The following is an 18,596-nucleotide window of genomic DNA, read 5'->3' on the forward strand; positions in this document are numbered from 1 at the left end:
GAGCAGGACGCTGCCAGCAGCGGTGCCACGGGGCGTGGGGGAAGAGGCCCGGTACCTTTCGCACAGATTTGCTGGAAGGGCTTCTAAATTCTTTTCCAAATATAGCCCCGGGGCGGCCGCCCGGCTCGCAGCTCCTCCGTGTGCCCTTCACGCAGCCCAGGGGGACAAGCGCGACCCCGGCAGCCGGGAGGAAACGGGCACGGGGTGACTCCCGTGGAAACACGAGTGGCCGATCCCCATCGCTCTCCGTTTACCCTGGACTCCGAGCAGGCTTATCTTTTTGGAAGCCAATGGGTTTTTTTGGTCCCTTCTGTCCTGCTGTCACCTCCGGTCGTTCCCCGAGGGTGGCACCGTCCCCTCTGCGCTGTCCCGGGCCAGCAAGGGGGGCCAAGGGTTCCTTTTCCTGCCCTAACCCAAATGTGGCCGTTCCCAGCCCAAAACAGCCCTGGCAGGAAGGTGTGCCGTGTCCAGAAGTGCGCTCAGCTCCCGCGGGGGGGACACTCAGCTTTGGGGACAGACACCCCAGAGCTCCCCTCAGAATTCCCGTCCGGGAGTGAAACCTGGGCTGGGAGAAGGAGGCAGAGGCTGGGGGGCATCTGGGGTGAGGGGACCCCTCCCCGCCAGGCCTGGGAGCCTTCAGAGATCATTTCCCCAGCGCTAGATGTGATTTCCACCCGCAGCCCCCGTCCCACACCCCCGGTTCCATTACAAAAGGATATTTCTCCCCCAGCACGTTTTGATAGCGAGATCAAGGACAAACTTGTTGCGGGTCTTTGGAATCTTTTTTTCCTGTAGATTTTTTTTTTTTTTTAAATTTTTTTCCCCCCCCCAAATTCTTTTCGCGGTAAAGTTCGGAGAAATTTGCGGTTCTCCCGCCGCAATTAAGAGGGAGAGGGAGCACGATCTTGATTGCTCCTGCTCGCTTCGGAGGTGGGGAAGGGGAGGAGGAGACGGGACGACGGGAGGGAATTGATTTTAGATTTCTCTTTTATGTCGGGTCTGGTTTCTGGTGATTAAATTTCTCTCTTCTGTGGACTGAACCTCGGGATAACTGATTAATAACATGCCACTTGGCGCCAACACGGGGTCTCGAGGCCTTTAATCGGCAAGATGCACAAGAGAACAGAGAGAAACACAGAGCAGGACAAAACTCCACCGACTATTTCAGCCTGCTGCTCTCTGCCTCGGCAGATTTTTTTTTCCCTCCCCCTCATCTTTTCAGTATTTCCTGCTAAACTCGTAAACTTTATTTGATTTACAGCTATTTCATGAACCTGCTTAAACTAACATGTGTTCCGTCTTGTCCGACTGAATCATAAAAACAATCTTGGATCCAAACGAGATTTTTTTTTTTTTTTTTTTAAAAAAGGAAGAAACGAGTTATTAATGACAGAAAATAGACATTGTCTTGAACGGTGGCTCCTCGGGCACCCGCAGTGGGGAGGTTGGTGGCTCCTGTGCCCGCAGCCTGCGGGGGGACCCGGGCTCGGCTCCGCAGGTCCCACCCGGGCTCCGGGGGAGCTTTTTCCTGCAGAGATTCGAGCCCTTCTTTACCCTGAAAATAAATTTTCGTTGGAAATGAACGATTTTCAACCCAAAATGAGCTGGCAAAGGCATTAACCCACGGCCCCTGTGGTGGCAGCCTGGCAGACACACACAGGGCAGGTAAACACGCCTGGCTGCCCCCCAAAAATCCCAGGCAGGAACTAAACGAGCTCCTGGGATTTTCTCCGTAGGGTGGATCTGGGATTTTTTTGTGCCCCAAACCACAGGACAGAGAAGCACTTTGCTGTTGATATCGGTGGAACAGGTATAAATCTATAGGATTGTATGGATGGAAGCACACGTGGGCTTATAAAAAAATGGGGTTTCCTGCACCGAGTACCGACAGCACCCAAATAATCAGCTCCCATTCCCACCTCTGTTTGTGTGGAACAGCTCTCCAGGGAAGGTACCTGCTGCCCTCAGAATTAACTCCCTGACACTTCGGGAAGCAGGATAGGTCATCCCACTGCTCCCAAATATCGCTGATAACCCGCGGGGCTCTGCCCCTCCAAAACCGATTTCTCTTCTGCTCTCGGGTGGCTCAGGGCCCTGAAGTTACGATTTGGGACCTCGCCCAGCCCTGGAATAACACAGGAAATACTCTTTTTTTTCCCCCTTTCTTTTCTTTTCTATTCCTCCTGTGATAATTTTTAGGTGTTTAATGTTTAGTGAAGACACAAACGAAAGAAATCTCAGTAACTCTTTGGGTTATCGATGTCATCTGTACTTTTCCAGCACAGATAACAATGGATTTGATAAAAATGGATTTTAGGATGTCCACGACACCACTCCAAAGCCGGTTTAATGCGGTTCCCGTGCTGGGGGCCCACAGCCATCCCCCCGCCTCCCTGGGAGCGTCTCCCTCTTCCAAAATTCACGGATAGCCGGGAATACAAAGGATAATCTGAATAAAACAGAGCGGCCGGGCTGCGCTGTCGCTCGGCGTTATTTAGGGCAGTGGAAGAAAAGGGACCGGGGGCGAGAGAAGGGGGGAGAAACGGAAAATGGGGAAGAAAAGAGGCGAGAGGGCTTGGAAAGGAGGAAAGAGGCAAAGAAAAATGAGTTGGAGAGAAAGGGAGGGAGAAAGTCGGCCGGGATGAGGGAACTGTGGGGATGCCCGGGGTGTCCCCCCCGCCCAGGGCTCCTCTCCCGGGGAGAGCCGGGGCTGAGCGGGAGGGCGAGGGAAGAGAAGAACATTCACAGGTGCTGCTTTGAGCCCTTTTATCAGTGCCTGACTCCAACTCTTCGGGATCGGGCTCCTTTTGGCAGCCCCGCTTCCCCCTCAAGGTCATGGCGAGCTCTCCCAGGGGGAGCGCAGGGCGCTGAGGATTTCCCCCTCTTGCCCCTGTTTAGTTTTTTCCCAGGGAGCGAAGAGAGCGAAGGCCTTTTCTGCTGTGATTTTCCGAGATAAGGCTGTGACTGACTCTGCCCTGCTTGGGAAGAGCAGATGAGCCCGGCCGTGCGCCCCTCTCCAATGGGGGCACCGGGATCCATCGGGAATGGAGCGGGGATCCCATGGGCACCCCGTGCCAAAAATCACCCGCTGATAATGGGAAAGCGAAACGCAGCCCAAATCCCTCCTTTCCTGGGCAGCGCTGCGGGAAAGCTGCGGAGGGGATGGACTCCTGTCCCCCTGAGAGCCGCCTTTTGGGGGGAACAGGGGAAAGAGAATGGATCCCTTTTGCTCATGGGGTGCTCCGAGGTTAATTTGGGGATCCTCACGCTCTTCTTGGCGTGCAGGAGGAAAAGGGATCTTCACCCCCAGGCGTGCCCGCTCCACGCCAAGCCCTGCCTCTGCCCGGCTCCTGCTTTCTCATTTTCCTCACTATTTTAAAGCCTGCAGCTCGCCTGGGAAATTAATGGGCTGCAGGGAGGGGAAAAGGGCTTTAATTGCAAACTTTTTTTATTTTTTTTTTTTTTCCTTAAGGTAGCCAGAAGGGCGGGAAGAAAAAAAAAACAAACAAACAACAAACCAACAAAAAAACAAATCCAAAACACCCGAAACCACAAAGTTTAAAAGAAAAACGTTATTCACCTGTAATTAAAAAACCAAAAAATAAAGCTCGATGCAGGTATCTACCCCCAAAGGCTCGTCTAAAGCAATTCTCCAGCACTAAATGCAGGATTTTGTAATGGAAATAATGACATGACAGAACTGTATTGGCGGGAGTTTTATACAAATATTTTGTTGATATCAACTCTCAGGTCAGTGCAGTCAGTCCCTGCCCCCATGACTGAGGGGAAAAAAAATATTGAGAAAAAATTTTGAGGAAACAATTGGGAGAAAAAAATCTAACGCACATTTAAAAAAAAAACAAAACCAAAAACCAATAAGTGAATGGACAAAAATGCTTCAAGGGAGGAGGATTATTTTAAACACTTGTTTGCTCCCAGGTGTGTATTTCACCAAAGCGAAAAGCGGCCAGCAAAAGGGAAATAAAAGCAAAGAGAGAACTGGTCCGAGAGGGGAAGTAAATTATCTAAAAATGGAAAGGAAAAATAATAATCCCTGCTAGGAGGGAGCTGATTTTCTCTGCAAATACGGGAAGGAGGGAAAAAAAAGAGCGTTGGGAAGCCACAAGTGCTGATGTATCTGTATTTTACCAGCCGGGCGGCCACGCTGCCCCGTCCTTGGGCAGGGTGGCTGCCGAGGAGCCGCGAGAGAAAAGCAAAAACCTCTTCGATTTGGTTAAGCCGACCCAAAAAGTGATTTTAAAGGGGTGTGGAGGGCGGGCGGGGGGGGAGCGAGTTCACGCTCGGCACTATTTCTTACTGCTGACACCTCGACCCCACTGCGAGCCGGCACCCCGGCCATCCCCGCCCTGCGGCTCTCCCGGGAAATCCCGCAAGGAGAAAGCTCCGGGGCCGGACACCCTGCGAAGGCAGCGGGAGGGAGGGCGGAGGGGCCGTGCGGGGCTCCGGCCATGCGGGGCCACAAAGCCGGGGCTCCCCGCGGCCCGAGGCTCCGGGGCCGGGCGCTGCGGCCGGGGCTGCTCGGGCCGGCTCCTGCGCTCCCGGAGCCGCCGGAGAGGAGCTGAAAAACCGGGATCGAGCCTGGCAGGGCTGCACAGAGCTCGGGGAGGGAGGGGGGGCTGCCACGCACCCGTCACCCCCACGGAGGTAAGTGCTCCACGGTGCTTGGGGCCGTGGCTGCTGGAGAATGCGTGTGGGGGGTTATATTTATGTAGAATATATAAACATACATATATATATATATATATATATAGGAGAGAGTGTGGTGCATAGGCGGTGCATCCACGCTGATCCCCTCGCCCGCCTTCTGCCGATGTGCACAGATTTGCGCCCACTCCCACTGAGCTGGGAGGAGGGTGGGGGCAGATGAAGGCTTGCGTGCACCCAAAACTCCGTCTTTAAACCCCGGGTAAAACGTAAATATCCATATAAAACCTCTAGCGGATGGGGCAGGGGTGGCTCGAGCTGGCGGAACCACTGTTTGGACAAGTGTTTGTGGAGATCTCATCACCTGCACATCCACGCACACGCGATTTTCGTGGATATCTCAGTGTGCAAACAGCCACGTTTATCCACGTGGATCTCCTGGGTCTCAGCGCTCGTGCGGTTACACTGCACGTTTAGTCTAAAGATATCAAACAAATAATATATGGAATACATGGGTTATAAAAACCCCCAGGATTTTTTTACCCAAGGTTTGAGGCACCGGGTGTGGGGGCGTGTTTGCAAACGGGGTGTCCGCACTCATACATGCACATCTGTACCTAAATAGATGTATTTCCGTGTATCTTTATCTGCATTCCTGCTTGCGCTGCTTCTCTGAGCCCTCATCCCTCCCCGCTCGCGGCTGTTCCCGCATTCCCGGCAGGATCCGGGCTGTTCCAGGCTCGGAGGCCGAGAGAGAGCGGTGGGAAGCGATTCCCATCCCTGGGCTGCAGCGGCCTCAGGGGCTGCGGGGGGACCTCAGGGGACAGCAGGAGATGCTGCCGTGTGCGGGGGAGAATGTTTTAGTTCTCACTTTGGGTGAGGCCCCATCCTGCTCTGGCAGCACCAGCACTTTGGGCGGTCGGTGCCAGCCGGACAATCATCCTCGCTGGGTTTTTCCCTTCTCTGGGGGTATTTTCTCTCCATCCCGGATTCCTGGGACGATTCCGAGCTGACGGCCAGATCCAGCAAATGGGGCGCATCAGGGTTAAGGGGGGCTTTTCCTCCCTTCTTTTTTATTTCTTTCCGCCATCCTTGCTGGTGCTTTTCCTGCGGGCCCGTTTCCCCGGGAGCCTGCAGAGCTCAGCCTGGGGAGGCCAGGGCAGCTCGGGCAGGGCTTGCTGAGGCTGCTGCCCCGGCCCCTCGGCCCGAGCAGGGCTGGGCTGCCCGCTGGGAACACTCACCTTGGCAGCCTCCACTCCTGCACCGTCTCCTCGCTCTTCTTTAGCTGCTGCTCTTTATTTCCTCGCTCCCTATTTCTCCTCCTCTCTTTTTCTGTTGGAGGAAAAAACGCTTTAGCATCTTTTACTCTGTGTGTGTATATTTGTTTTCCTTTTCCTTTTTTTTTTTCCTTTTTTAAAATTTCTTTTTTGATTTTTTATAAATTGGGTGAAATCTTCCTGCTGCCACCGCATGTGCATCCCAAAATTCCTCCAGATTAAGGGGGAGCTGGGACACGGGGCAGCGCCAGCGGCATCTCTGCTGCCACTGGCTGCACTTAGAGGGATCTGGAGGTTTTTGATTTTTTTTTTTTCCCCTTGTCAATCTCATTTGGCAAATAATCGCCTGGACTTATTACTCCTTTTTTTTTTTTTTTTTTTTTTTTCTCTTTCCTTTTTTCCCCCTATTTTTTTTTTATTTAATCGGAGCAAATAATTGGTTCCCGAAGCAGACTCGAATCCGTGCAAATAACCAGGTTATCATTTACTATATATAGCCCAGCGTGCTTGCTTCCAGAGACGCCTGAGCGTTCATCGCACAAGTTTCCTGTTCACCCTGGCAGAATTATTTGTTTAGAAAAAGAAATTCAGCCGAATAATGGCAATCCCGTTGGATTATTAAACTTGTGGTGAAACGAGAGTTTTTCTTCTGCTTTCCCCCTTTTCTGCTCCGAGGCTGAGTGGGTTTTCCTGAAGTTTCCAGCGGCTCCGTGCCTGCTCATGTACGATATAAACCACCCCCAACACCCGCGTGTAAAAGTCTGCCTTGTGAATATCTATATTTATACATCATATAGAGGTCACACACACCCAGCCACGGTGTATTTTACATTTCACCGAATGGATTTCTTTTGGGGGGAAAAAAAGAAAAAAAAAAAAAAAAAGCAAAAAAAGAGCAGGAATCTCCCTGATAGAGCTTTAAAAAAAGGAGAATAATACAAATTAACCTTCCATTACTGCTGCAGTCAACCATGACAGAATAGGCCAGTTGCGTGGTTGGTGACGTCTCCGTGTCCTATAGGAGCAAAGCTCGTGAGATAGCAGCTATCGCCTTGAACTCTCTTTATTTTATCGGAGTATGGCTGGTAATAAACAGTAATATTTAATTTGTCTGAGACCACAAGCCGGCTTCGAGCTGGAAGGCTCCTCGCCTTGCCCTTCCAGTCCTGGGGGAGCCTGAATTTGCCGTCCTTTTTTTTTCCCAAGCTGCTTTATTTTTTTATTATTATTTTTTTTTTCTTTCCCTCCTTGTCCACTCCTCCCCCCCCAACCTGCAGACGGAAATAAATTCGATTTATTTGCATCGTTTTCAACTTGTCTTCAAGGTGTTTGAGAGCTAGTTTGGCACTGGAGAGGTGAGTGCTTTTCTAGGCAGCGGCCGCGCTCGGGTTCGCTCTTCCGAACTTCAGGGATTTTCACTTCTCCCTTTCTTTCCGCCGAGGGGAGGGAAGCTCGAGCTCTCTCTCTCTCTCGCAGTTGAGAGAAACCTTTTCTCCTCGTTGCTTTTGCTTCTTTTTCAAGGCAATCCGTGCCGGTGCTTTCGGGGATGCTCGGAGCACACGTGCGGAGCGGGGCCGGCCGCGCTCCCCGCGAGCGTCCGCGGCTCCCCCGCACCGCCGTGCCCGCCTGCTCCATCTCCTTTCCCCACTTTCCCCTCGGATTTGCACCTTCCGGAGCACAGCCCAGGCCAGGGGAAGGGCTCCTCGGAGCCGCCGCTGCCCTCTCGCCCCAGGCCGGGGCTGGGGCCGCTCCTGCGGCCGCCGCCTTCCCCGCGGGGGAACGAGCGTTCCTGCCTCGTTTATTTGTGTTTGGAAGGGCTCCACTGCTCCTTTCCCCTCGAAAAATAATGAAATATGGGACAAGCTTCGCTCTGTTTGTTTAAGTAGCATTCTCTGGCTTATTCTCTGCGGCTACAAGTGCAGTTATTTTATTATTCTTATTTGCAAGCGTTTACTGTTGGCTGTTTCTTCTCAAGAAGCTGTTGGGACTGGCGTGCACATGGGAAGGGTTTGGGAGATGCCAAACTACACCCGCAGATTCACCCCCCTCCCCAAGAGCCGCTCGCCCCCAGACTTTCCCCTTCCTCACCTCAAACTTTCAGAGGGCTCCGGTGTTATCGCGCCCTGCGAGAGCTGGGAGCGAGGGTGGATTTGCTGAAAACTTCCTCGAAACGCCAAAAAAAAAAAAAAAATTTGTCTGAGAGGCAGAAAAGAGTGAGGGATATTTTTTTTTTTTCTTTTTTTTTTTGATGGGTGGGGGGACGGGACAGAGCGGCGAGCAGAGGGTGGGGGCAGCAGCAGCAGGAGGAGGAGGAGGAGGGTGGGCAGAGCAGATCTGAACCATGCCATTTATTCCGAGTCTTATCAAAAATCCGCCTCGCCAATCTGGTTCTCTTCAGCCTGCAGAATGCGACAGGGAGGCTGTTTACCCTGCGCTGACCTATTCAACTTTACCCTCCCAATAATACATTAAAAAAAAAAAAAAAAAAAGAAAAAAGAAAAAAGAAAGGGAGAGCGAAGGAAGATGCAGATAAAGCCCCAGCCCCGCTCCTCGCTGACGGCTTGATTATTTGAGCTCCGGGGGGCTGCGGCCCTGGGCCGTGGCTGCGCGGCGAGGGGTGAGGAAGAGGATGGGCAAGGGCAGGGGAAGGAGTCTGGATGCGGCCACAAGCGGGGACAAGGCCACAGCCCCGCGCACACACCCCGCGGCTTTCGGCCCCGCTCCGCAGCGGTTTTTTGGGGGGTTGTACTCGTTAGGAAAAGCTATTTTAGGGGAACACCCCCCACCCCCCAATAAAAGGCCTCTGTGAGACCAGCAAATTTAGAGCTGGGTTTAAATCCACACCTCTGGGCTGCCTTTGAGGGCGGGAGGGGGGAACTGGGGGTGGTGCGAGGTTAGCGGAGCCAGCGATTTATTTTAGCGGGGAGGGGGGGGGGGGCAGGATATTCCCAGACGCTGAATTTTCTCTTTGGTTGGGAGAGATGGATGGAGGAGGGAGGGAGGGAAGGAGGGAGGGAGCGGGGAAGGAGGTAGAGGAGAGGGGGAGGGTTGCTGGGGAGTTTGATGATTGTCTTTGTGCCTTGTTCTTGTTTGCCGGCCAGAAAAATAGGCTGGAAAAGGAGGTTTGGGGGGGAGGGGGCGGGAGGGAGGGCTGTGGGAGAGGGAGTCTCTCCGGAGCAGGATCCCAGCTGGTTGGGCACTGGGTCCCGGCACTTGGCGAACGGAGCTGGACGAGCCCACGTCACCTCCGCGCTCCGCTCGGCTCCTCCGCGCTCCGCGCCCGGCTCCGCGCACAGCGGCAGCGCCGCGAACCTGCCCGGAGGAGCGGGGGTTACCAGCCGGCAGAAACTTTTTTTTTCTCTTCTTATTTTTTTTTTTTTTTTCCCAAGAGGGTGCTGTTTTCTTTTTCCGCTCTTTAGCCCTCTCGCTCTTTTTTTTTTTTTTTTTTTTTTTTTTAATTACTATTTTTAATTTTGAAGTTATTTTTAGGTGGGCAGCAGCAAGAGTGGGCTGGGGAGAGCTGCATCAGATCAGGCTGAGAAAAGGGTGGGGGTGGGGGCTTTATCTTGGTCTCAGGATCCTTTCTAGTGCGTCTGACAACCTGGAAGTGTTTGGAGAGAGCAGGAGAGAGAGAGAGAGAGAGAGAAGCAGGCTTGCATTGGATAGACTTTTTTCTTCCAGGCTGGGTTTTCACATGCTGATCCGCAAATATAAATAAATAAAAGGAAATATGCACACGAGAAGCCTGATCCCATTGTAATTTCCATTGCAAACGGGGGAAATAGAGCCACACATTATATATGTGGAGATGCATTGATTGCATGGAATTCAACGAGCAAGGTAACGGCTCTTCCATTGCCATGTCTGTCCGTCGGGGTCTGTCCTTCCTGTGTGCGGGTGCGGGAGCGAGGCAGAGCGAGAGGCGCTGCCCGGGGGCACCGCGGAGCTGCGAGGCCTCGGGAGCCTCGGGGAGCGGGGGCTGCTCTGCCCGGCGCTCCCTCGGGCTGGGGGTGGGGGCCGGGGCGAAGCCGGAACAAAAGCAGAGGGTGGTGATTTACATTTTTATATATATATTTTTTTTTTCTTAAATTTCCCCTCTTGTGTTTTTTTTTTTTTTAATCTCCCGCAAACCCACTCGGCGCTACTTTAGCAAAGCGAGATGCATTTTTCATCCAGCCACCGCGGCCTGGTTCTGTCAAGCTCCATTTCTTCTCAGACGCTCTTTTAAGGGGAAAAAAAAAAAAAAAAAAGGAAATTAGAAGCCACGGACCGCCAAATGCTCTTAGTTGTGGGGTTATTTTTTGTCGTCACACCCTCTGTTTTTAAAATGATGATTATTTTTATATCTGCTTAATTATGTCTGGGCGCGGAGAGCATCGAGGAGGCTTCGCCGGGCTGGGCTGGGCTGCCGTGGCTGGGTCCCTCTTTGTTTTAATAAACATGCTTTAGGGGTTTTTATTATTATTTTCCCTCGCTCTACCCCCTAACATTGCCAGCTCTGGGGGAATCATAGCTGCAAGCTGGAGAGAAATCGATTAAAAAATGCATAAGCGGCACTTCCCAAGGAAAAAAAAAAAACCCAAACAAACAAGACACCACAACAGTCCAGGGAGGGAATAAAAAAAAAAAAGGAGGAGGGGAAGAGAAAAGCCTTAAATGGTCCCTGGAGCTGCGGCTCTGCCCCCGCGGGCTGGGCCCGGCGCAGCGGCTCCCGCAGCCCCCGCGCACTTTCCGCGCCCGCAGCGCTCTCGCTTCGCCCCTGGCTCTGCGCGCTGGGAAAAAACCCTTTGGGAAGGGAGGGAAGGAGGGAGGGATCGGGCACGGGCCGTGCCTGCACGAGCTGCAGCTCCAGAGGTGCGGACCTGCAGTCCCCTCGCTTTTTGTACTTTTAAATTATATATCCGTCCGTGTGTGTGTTACCCAGCACTGGAGGGGAAGATCATTTTCTCCCCCCTCCTTTCCACTCCCAATTTTCCTTCGCTTTTAAAGGAGAATTGCCTTTTTTTTTTTTTTTTTTTTCGCTCTCTCTGCTTGATTTTTAACAGCTTTCAAATATCGTTGCAGAGCGAAGAACTCATTTAAAAACATTCTCATGTATTTAAACCCAATATTGCCTCCATATGCTTGGCCTTTCAAAACTGAATCCCCTTCTTTGAAACATGCAAGAAATATTTTTTTAAAGCAGTTAAAACTCTGAACTCCTTAAGAACAATAAAAACCTAACAGATAATTCAATTGCTTTTATCTTTTTTGGTTTGTTTTTTTTTTTTAATGTTGCTATGAAACTTTTACCATTCCTGATAGAGCCTTTAAAGCTAAGTCAAAATACAGCTTTTAAAACTCACTGCGGTTACTCGCATCAGATATAAACCATGTAATTTTTAAGCTCGTTTTCTCTGCTGGTGCAGTTTTATCCTAAATGTTATGGCTTAGTTCTCTCCAGTCCCAATTCCAGCCCCTGTTCACCAGCCCGAGTCCTCGTTACCTCGCACAGCGTTTGTCCGATTGATTTATTTGCACTTTTACATTTTAATTTTCTCGTCCATCCTTTGTTTTTCTTGTAACTGCCCGGAGTAAGAGAAGAACTGGCTTTAATTTTTTTTTCATTTGTTATAAGAGTTATAAGTTGAATTTTCCTTGGGAATTGGGTGCTAGAAGCGGCCTCGTGTGTCAGTGATGTTTTCCTGCTCCAAACTGGAGCGGGGTGAGAGCTTCCACTTCCCTGGGAGGAAACTTGGAACTTTAAACCCCCTGGGCCTTGGCGAGCCCGGAGGAATTGGAGGTGGCCAAGCCTCGGGAGAGGCTCTGGAGCCCTCACCTCGAATCCCCCGAGCTCCAGAGTCATTTGTGCGATGAGCTGAGTGTTCCGCAGCCCCTCGGGTGCCTCGCTCCCCGCGTGCTGGAGGCAGCCCCAAAACGCTGTTTACCTTTCGCAAAAGATGCATTCAATAATACCGCCTCCCCCTTCCCCTCCCTCTCCACCCCCCCGAGCCCCCCCCAAATCCTATCATCCCTTGCGGGCTGCGATAATAAATAAAAGTCTTTATTTCTCCCTCTCCCGAAGTTAAAGGGCCTCGCTCCCTTCCCTGGGCAGCTGGAAGTGAGTGTTGGGATGGTCGGGGCAGCCCCGGCCGGCGCTCGCTCGGAGCCACCCCGCTGCATAAATATCTATATTTTATTAAACGTCAGCATTGACTCGAGCGTCTCTTATCTCTGCTCTCTCCCGATGTGTGCCTGCAGTGGGGGATTCGGCCAAGGAAGCTCGTAACATGGCGGATAGCGAGGAAGGCTTCGGGCTGCCCAGCACGCCGGCCGATCCGGAGGCCAAGGAGCTCCAGGCTGAGCCCAAGCAGGACACGCAGCTGGGGGCCACCAGCAAATCGCCCACCTCACCGCAAGCAGCCTTCACCCAGCAGGTAAGCACCCACGCTCCTCTCCTTCCGCCCCGTCACTCTTTCCTTTGCTTATTTCCCCCTTTTCTCCACGTTTTGCCCCTGTCTCGGCTGGGTGGCTGCCTTGTTTTGGGCCCCACGCGAGGGCAGAGCCTCACCTGGCCGTGGGCTCCGTCCTGCTTTAGTGTTATTTAAGGTCGTGCTAAAGCTGCAGGGATGTGCCCGTGAGAGTTTTGGGAGTGTGGAAGAGCAGGCAGGGAACAGGACCCGAAAAAACAGCGAGGGGAACCCCCTTTGCTGCGGCACCCCCACACCCACGAGTGTGCGCGCCCGGGTGGGCAAATGCACGGGCGAACACCCACGGAGTGGAGATACCTTTACATATATATATCTATAAATGTATATATTTTGTACATACCCACATCCGTGTGCGCCCCTCGCACGCCCAGGCGGGCACGGCTACACCCCACACCCGCAGCGGGCACTCAGGGCTGTCACGCGTGGGCACCCCCAGGGCCATACGGGGAGCTTGGGGTGTCCCCCATCCCCTCCCGCAGCCCTCGTCCCCCTGGCGCTGCCTGTGCCGGGACACGCGTGGGCTCCGAGCGCTCCGAGCCGTCCCTCGGCTCCTCCCGGCCGGCTCGGGCAGCGGAGGGGGACAAATGCGGGGGGGAGAGGGGATTTTTCCACCGCCATCCCGACTGTGGGGTCCCCCCGAAGAGCCCCGCTTGTCCCCTGGCAGGTACCCCCCGATGAACCCCGCTGCCCACGGGGTGAGGAGAAGGCTCGGCAGGGCCAGGGTGGGCGCTGGGACCGGCACGGGGGGCTCGGGGCCACCGAAGGTGTTTGGAAAGTGCCCCCCGAAGTCTGACGGGGCGCTTCGGCTGCGTTTTAGAGAGGGGGAGAGGTGCTTGGTTCGGCTGGGGGTGTCCCCTGTGCCTCCCAGCCAGGCTGGAGGGATGTGCTGTCCCCACGGTGGCATCTGCCCCAGCCCAGGGCTCGCAGCTCTTGGGTGGGAAAGAGAAAATCAGGGGGCGAGGGGTGCAGGGTGACACCCCACTCCGCTCCAGCCTGCAGAGCGCAGCCGATGGGGTGTAAATCACTCGTGGGAGGGTGTAAATCTCCTCCGGTTGGCTCTGGGAGCAGCAGGGCCGGAGCACCGGGGGATTTCTCTGGGAGGATGCGGTTGGAGCCGGCTCCCTCCCATCGCCTCCCCGCCCCACCGGACCCCGCTCCGGGCCTGCCCTAAGCAGCATCCCCGCGCTCAGGCCTGGAACCTCGCTCTGGCCGGCTTTGGGGCAGGGTTTTCCCGGGAATGCCCCGAGCTCCGGCCCGCAGAGCGCAGCCTTTCCCCAGCGGGGCCGAGAGGGGCCTGGCCGGGCTGTCCCCGCTCCCCCCGGGGCTGTCCCCGCTGCCCCCGGGGCTGTCCCCGCTGCCCCCGGGGCTGTCCCCGCTGCCCCCGGGGCTGTCCCCGCTGCCCCCGGGGCTGTCCCCGCTCCCCCCGGGGCTGTCCCCGCTGCCCCCGGGGCTGTCCCCGCTCCCCCCGGGGCTGTCCCCGCTCCTCCCGGGGCTGTCCCCGCTCCCCCCGGGGCTGTCCCCGCTCCCCCCGGGGCTGTCCCCGCTCCTCCCGGGGCTGTCCCCGCTGCCCCCGGGGCTGTCCCCGCTCCTCCCGGGGCTGTCCCCGCTGCCCCCGGGGCTGTCCCCGCTCCCCCCGGGGCTGTCCCCGCTCCTCCCGGGGCTGTCCCCGCTCCCCCCGGGGCTGTCCCCGCTCCCCCCAGGGCTGACGCTCTGTGCCACCCCGCTCCGCAGGGCATGGAGGGCATCAAGGTGTTTTTGCACGAACGCGAGCTATGGCTGAAGTTCCACGAAGTGGGCACGGAGATGATCATAACAAAGGCCGGGAGGTAAGAGCAGGGGGGTCCGCGGTGCCCTCCGTGTTTGCGGGGACGGGGGGGACACACCCGCCCGGATGGGGGGCAGTGGGCACCTCCCTGGCACGGGCACAGCTCTGGTGTCCGAATCTCCCCGTGTGTGTGTGTGTGTGTGTGTGTGTGTGTGTGTGTGTGTGTGTGCCACTGCCCGGCCATGGAGAGCCCGCCCTGCCTGCACAGACGCGGCACGAAGTGTTTCTTCTGGCTTCTTCCTAAACCAGAACAGTTGGATCATTAATTCCGACTTCAGACCTTTGGAAACTTTCCAGGAGAACGCGAGTTGCAACCACTTGGCCAAAAAGCAAACTTTGTTTAGAGCAGCTCAGTGGGCCACTATTATTATTATTATTATTATTATTATTATTATTATTATTATTATTACTATTACTATTACTATTATTATTATTATTCTCTTCTGCTGCCCCCCTCCCAAGTTTTATGCCGTTTTACAGAGTTTTAAATTTATTTTTGCTCACTCTGGGGCGAATATTCCCAGCCCAGCCACTTCACCCCTTTTAAAAATCTATGCGGTCTTAAGCTACTGTTTATAGAGAGATAACAAAGCTGTTTAGATGCAGAGATGGATGCGTCCGCAAATCAATATCATGTGGGTGTATTTCTATGCGGGTGTTTATCTGCGTGGGTGTGCGGAAAAATATGCAGCCTTGCAAATCCAACTTTATTGGGGTTCTAATCTATTCCATGACCGGCTGTGTAAACCTGATCCGCAGATATTTATATGTGGACGCGGGTATTTTTGAGGGGATTTAACATTATCCTGGATATTAATGTGGTGGAGGGTTGTTCAATTGAAGAGCGGCCAGCGAGACGCAGTAAAAGAGTCTCTCCAGTCCTATCAACAAATTGGGGGCAGCCCGAGGGAGGATTTTTCGTTGTGATTTTCAATTAGAATCCTTGGCGAAAAGGAGAAAAAGCTTCCACGTGTAGGAACAGTTTTAGATTGTAGGGACACAGTCAACAAAGCAGAGGCAAACTTTCATTTTGCTTCTGTCATCTGGCATTTGTTGTGGTCTTCCAAAATTTGCCTGAAGAGGGAGGGGGGGAAATAAATACTGAGCTGGTTGGATAAAGTTTTAGCGAATAGATCTCGCCTTCTCCTTGAACCTCGCTGCTGCAAAAACGGATTTCAAAGGGGTTTGTGGCCAAAGGGACGTGGGATGAAGTGGGGGGGGGGGGAATGAAGTCAGTGTTGGGATCTCCCAAAAAAAAAAAAACCAACCCGGTTCACAGGGAAAAAAAATAAAAAATAAAAAAAAAATCCAACCCTCGAAGGGAGACAGAAACCACCTTGCAGAAATTCCAAACAAAAATCGCTGTGGACAGAGATCTCATCTGGAGAGCAATAAAAGAGACATTTACGGGGCAGGGGCTCGAGGGGAGATGCGGGCTCGGTTTCCTCATTTATATCATTGCCCGTGTTTATTGTTGAAGTCCCTGGTTCTGCTGCTAAGGTGTTTTCGATGGAGTTACAGATTAATCTCCAGGTGGAATTTGGTTTCTTCTCCCTTAAAATCTTAAAGTTCAGGGCTCGCTTCCTTCGTTGGGCGCTTTTCGCCCCCCTTCAACTTTTTAGAACCGAATTAAAGCCCAGCCCAGGTGCCCCACGGCAGCGATAAGATCCTGAGCCTCAGAGAAGAACGCGATATTTTTAGAGGTGTGGGGTTTTTATTTTTGGGGATTTTTTTTTTTCTTGTTTATGCCTGTTTTAAATCCGGGGCTCCATTTTCATCTGCTTTATTTTTAAATATTTGGAAAGCTCGAACTAAAATAACAGCAGTGGTTTAAGTGCCTGCCTTGCAGTAATGGAAAATATTTCAAAAAGCCCCTGCCTTGCGTGTATCCCAGGGTTTCCAAGGATTTGTCAGGTGTGTTTGCTGCTTTCTCAGGGGGATCACGGATTTTCTCTTACACCTGAGTGCGTGCAGGGTTTTTTCATCCGTATCTATCCCCAGAACCTCAAGGTGTTCAAATAAATGTATTTTAAACTGTTTATATTTCTATATATGTAATATATGAGAAAGTATTTCTATAAACATATACATTTATAGAAAGACATTTTTTATAGAAGTATCTATATTATAACTTTTATTTTAAAACTTTTTTTTTGGCAAATTTCCTCTCCTGTTCCAGCAGTTTATGGAGGGATGGAAGTAACTTGCTTCCAGAAGTTCTCACGCTCCGATTTGTTCAAAAAAACGGAGATTCAAAACCTCGATGAAAGAAATAGTTAGTAAAAATAGGAATAGAGGAGCAGACACACGAGGAAGCGAATAAACAAACCCACCAGCCTCGAAATTCCGATTTTGCTTTGATAAATCACCCGGTTCTCCTCGGATGGGACCCAGCACCCCCCAGACTTGTCCCACATGCCAAGGGGAGGGTTTCGGGACAATCCACCTGGGAATGTGGCGCTGCCCTTTCGTTAAATGTCCCCCCCTCCCCCGAGTCTCCTCCCCGCACGCAAAACCACCTTGGCAAACTTTCTCTGCTTTTATACTTCTATTTATTTACTTCTTTATTCATTCAACAGGCGAATGTTCCCCAGTTACAAAGTGAAGGTCACTGGACTCAATCCAAAAACCAAGTACATCCTGTTGATGGATATTGTACCGGCGGATGACCACAGATACAAATTCGCCGATAATAAATGGTAGGCACGCGTGGGGGAGAGCCAGAGAGGGGAGGGACCGGAGCCCTGGGCTGCCAGGGCTGGGGAAAAACCCTTCAATCAGCGGCTCGTCCTTCTTTTTCCACGCAAAATGTTGGGAGCCTCACCTGAGCGCAGTGGGATGTTCCCACAGCCCCTGTGGGAGAAATGCATCCAAAAATAAAAGTGGGAAAAAGCGCAGAAATTCTGTCGCAACTAAGGAATCCCGTTCGACGATGAGATTATTTGCTGTTGTGGAGCTGATGGTTTAATTGTATTAAGGAAGGGAACAGCTCCGGGCAGGAGGATATTTAAGGATTGGTTCTCTGCTCCTGGCTCCATGGCCATTTATCGGGGGAAGGATGGGGTTAAAGGCAAGGGGAGAGAGACATCTCCGACGGGAAAGGTGCCAAAGAGCTCAGTAATTCCGCGAGCCAGCGGCATTGGAAATGTCTTTTCTCCCCGGGCACGGGGTACCTGAGCGGGAAGGAGCCCCCGGGAGGGGATGGATGAGAGCGGGGAGCCCCCGGGAGGGGATGGATGAGACCGGGGAGCTCCCGGGAGGGGATGGATGGGAGCGGGGAGCTCCCGGGAGGGGATGGATGGGAGCGGGGAGCCCCCGGGAGGGGATGGATGAGACCGGGGAGCTCCCGGGAGGGGATGGATGAGACCGGGGAGCTCCCGGGAGGGGATGGATGGGAGCGGGGAGCTCCCGGGAGGGGATGGATGAGACCGGGGTGCTCCCGGGAGGGGATGGATGAGACCGGGGAGCTCCCGGGAGGGGATGGATGGGAGCGGGGAGCTCCCGGGAAGGGATGGATGGGAGCGGGGTGCTCCCGGGAGGGGATGGATGAGACCGGGGAGCTCCCGGGAGGGGATGGATGGGAGCGGGGTGCTCCCGGGAAGGGATGGATGGGAGCGGGGTGCTCCCGGGAGGGGATGGATGGGAGCGGGGAGCTCCCGGGAAGGGATGGATGGGAGCGGGGAGCTCCCGGGAGGGGATGGATGGGAGCGGGGAGCTCCCGGGAGGGGATGGATGGGAGCGGGGAGCCCCCGGGCCGTCCCCACGTGTCCGGAGCTGAGCCCCGTGTCCCCACGCAGGTCGGTGACAGGCAAGGCAGAGCCGGCCATGCCCGGCAGGCTGTACGTGCACCCCGATTCCCCGGCTACCGGTGCCCACTGGATGAGGCAGCTGGTTTCCTTCCAGAAGCTCAAACTCACCAACAACCACCTGGATCCCTTCGGACATGTAAGCACCGGGGCTGGGACGAGGGCACGGTGCGTGTCCAGCAGCCACGAGGGGTGTCACCCACCGAGTGTCACCCACCCTCAGATCCAGGGGTGGTGGGGTGGGGTTTTCACCCCTGAGAGAGCAGGATGAGCCCCACCGAGCATCCCCCCAAAATAGAATCACAACCCTTGAACCAGGGTTGTTTGGTGGGAATCGATTACGGATCCCCGGGGCCTGGAGCTCGCGAGTGGGTGAAACTCTCCTGGTTTACTTGAATATTTGGTGCCTGATTTTAATTGCACGGGGAGTCCCGGATCGTTAAAATCCGCCCGCTGCCTCCGGGAATTTGCTTAACAGGTAAAATCAATCAGGCATAATTAGCGGAGGAAATAGAACCTAAAACGATGTGGATTCCTCGATCAGGAAAAGAGA

General features: G+C 53.7%; 1 protein-coding gene across 5 annotated transcripts in view; it reads left to right on the forward strand.

Moving 5' to 3' along the window:
* Positions 1-18,596, forward strand: part of TBX5 (T-box transcription factor 5) — a 97,395-nt gene that overhangs the window by 48,762 nt on the left and 30,037 nt on the right. For 4 of the 5 annotated variants that reach the window (XM_086855462.1, XM_086855463.1, XM_086855464.1 and 1 more), the window contains 4 exons: positions 12,183-12,358; positions 14,144-14,238; positions 16,817-16,936; positions 18,035-18,182. In XM_086855462.1, coding sequence (XP_086711588.1) covers positions 12,212-12,358; positions 14,144-14,238; positions 16,817-16,936; positions 18,035-18,182 — 510 coding nt within the window. In that variant the 5' untranslated portion in view covers positions 12,183-12,211. Of the gene's footprint in view, positions 1-9,623; positions 9,783-12,182; positions 12,359-14,143; positions 14,239-16,816; positions 16,937-18,034; positions 18,183-18,596 lie in introns of those variants that run through there. The other variant, XM_086855461.1, reaches the window with a different exon arrangement.

The sequence above is a fragment of the Cyanistes caeruleus genome, chromosome 18 (genome assembly GCF_971803275.1).
Source record: "Cyanistes caeruleus chromosome 18, bCyaCae1.hap1.1, whole genome shotgun sequence".
NCBI classification, from domain to species: domain Eukaryota; kingdom Metazoa; phylum Chordata; class Aves; order Passeriformes; family Paridae; genus Cyanistes; species Cyanistes caeruleus.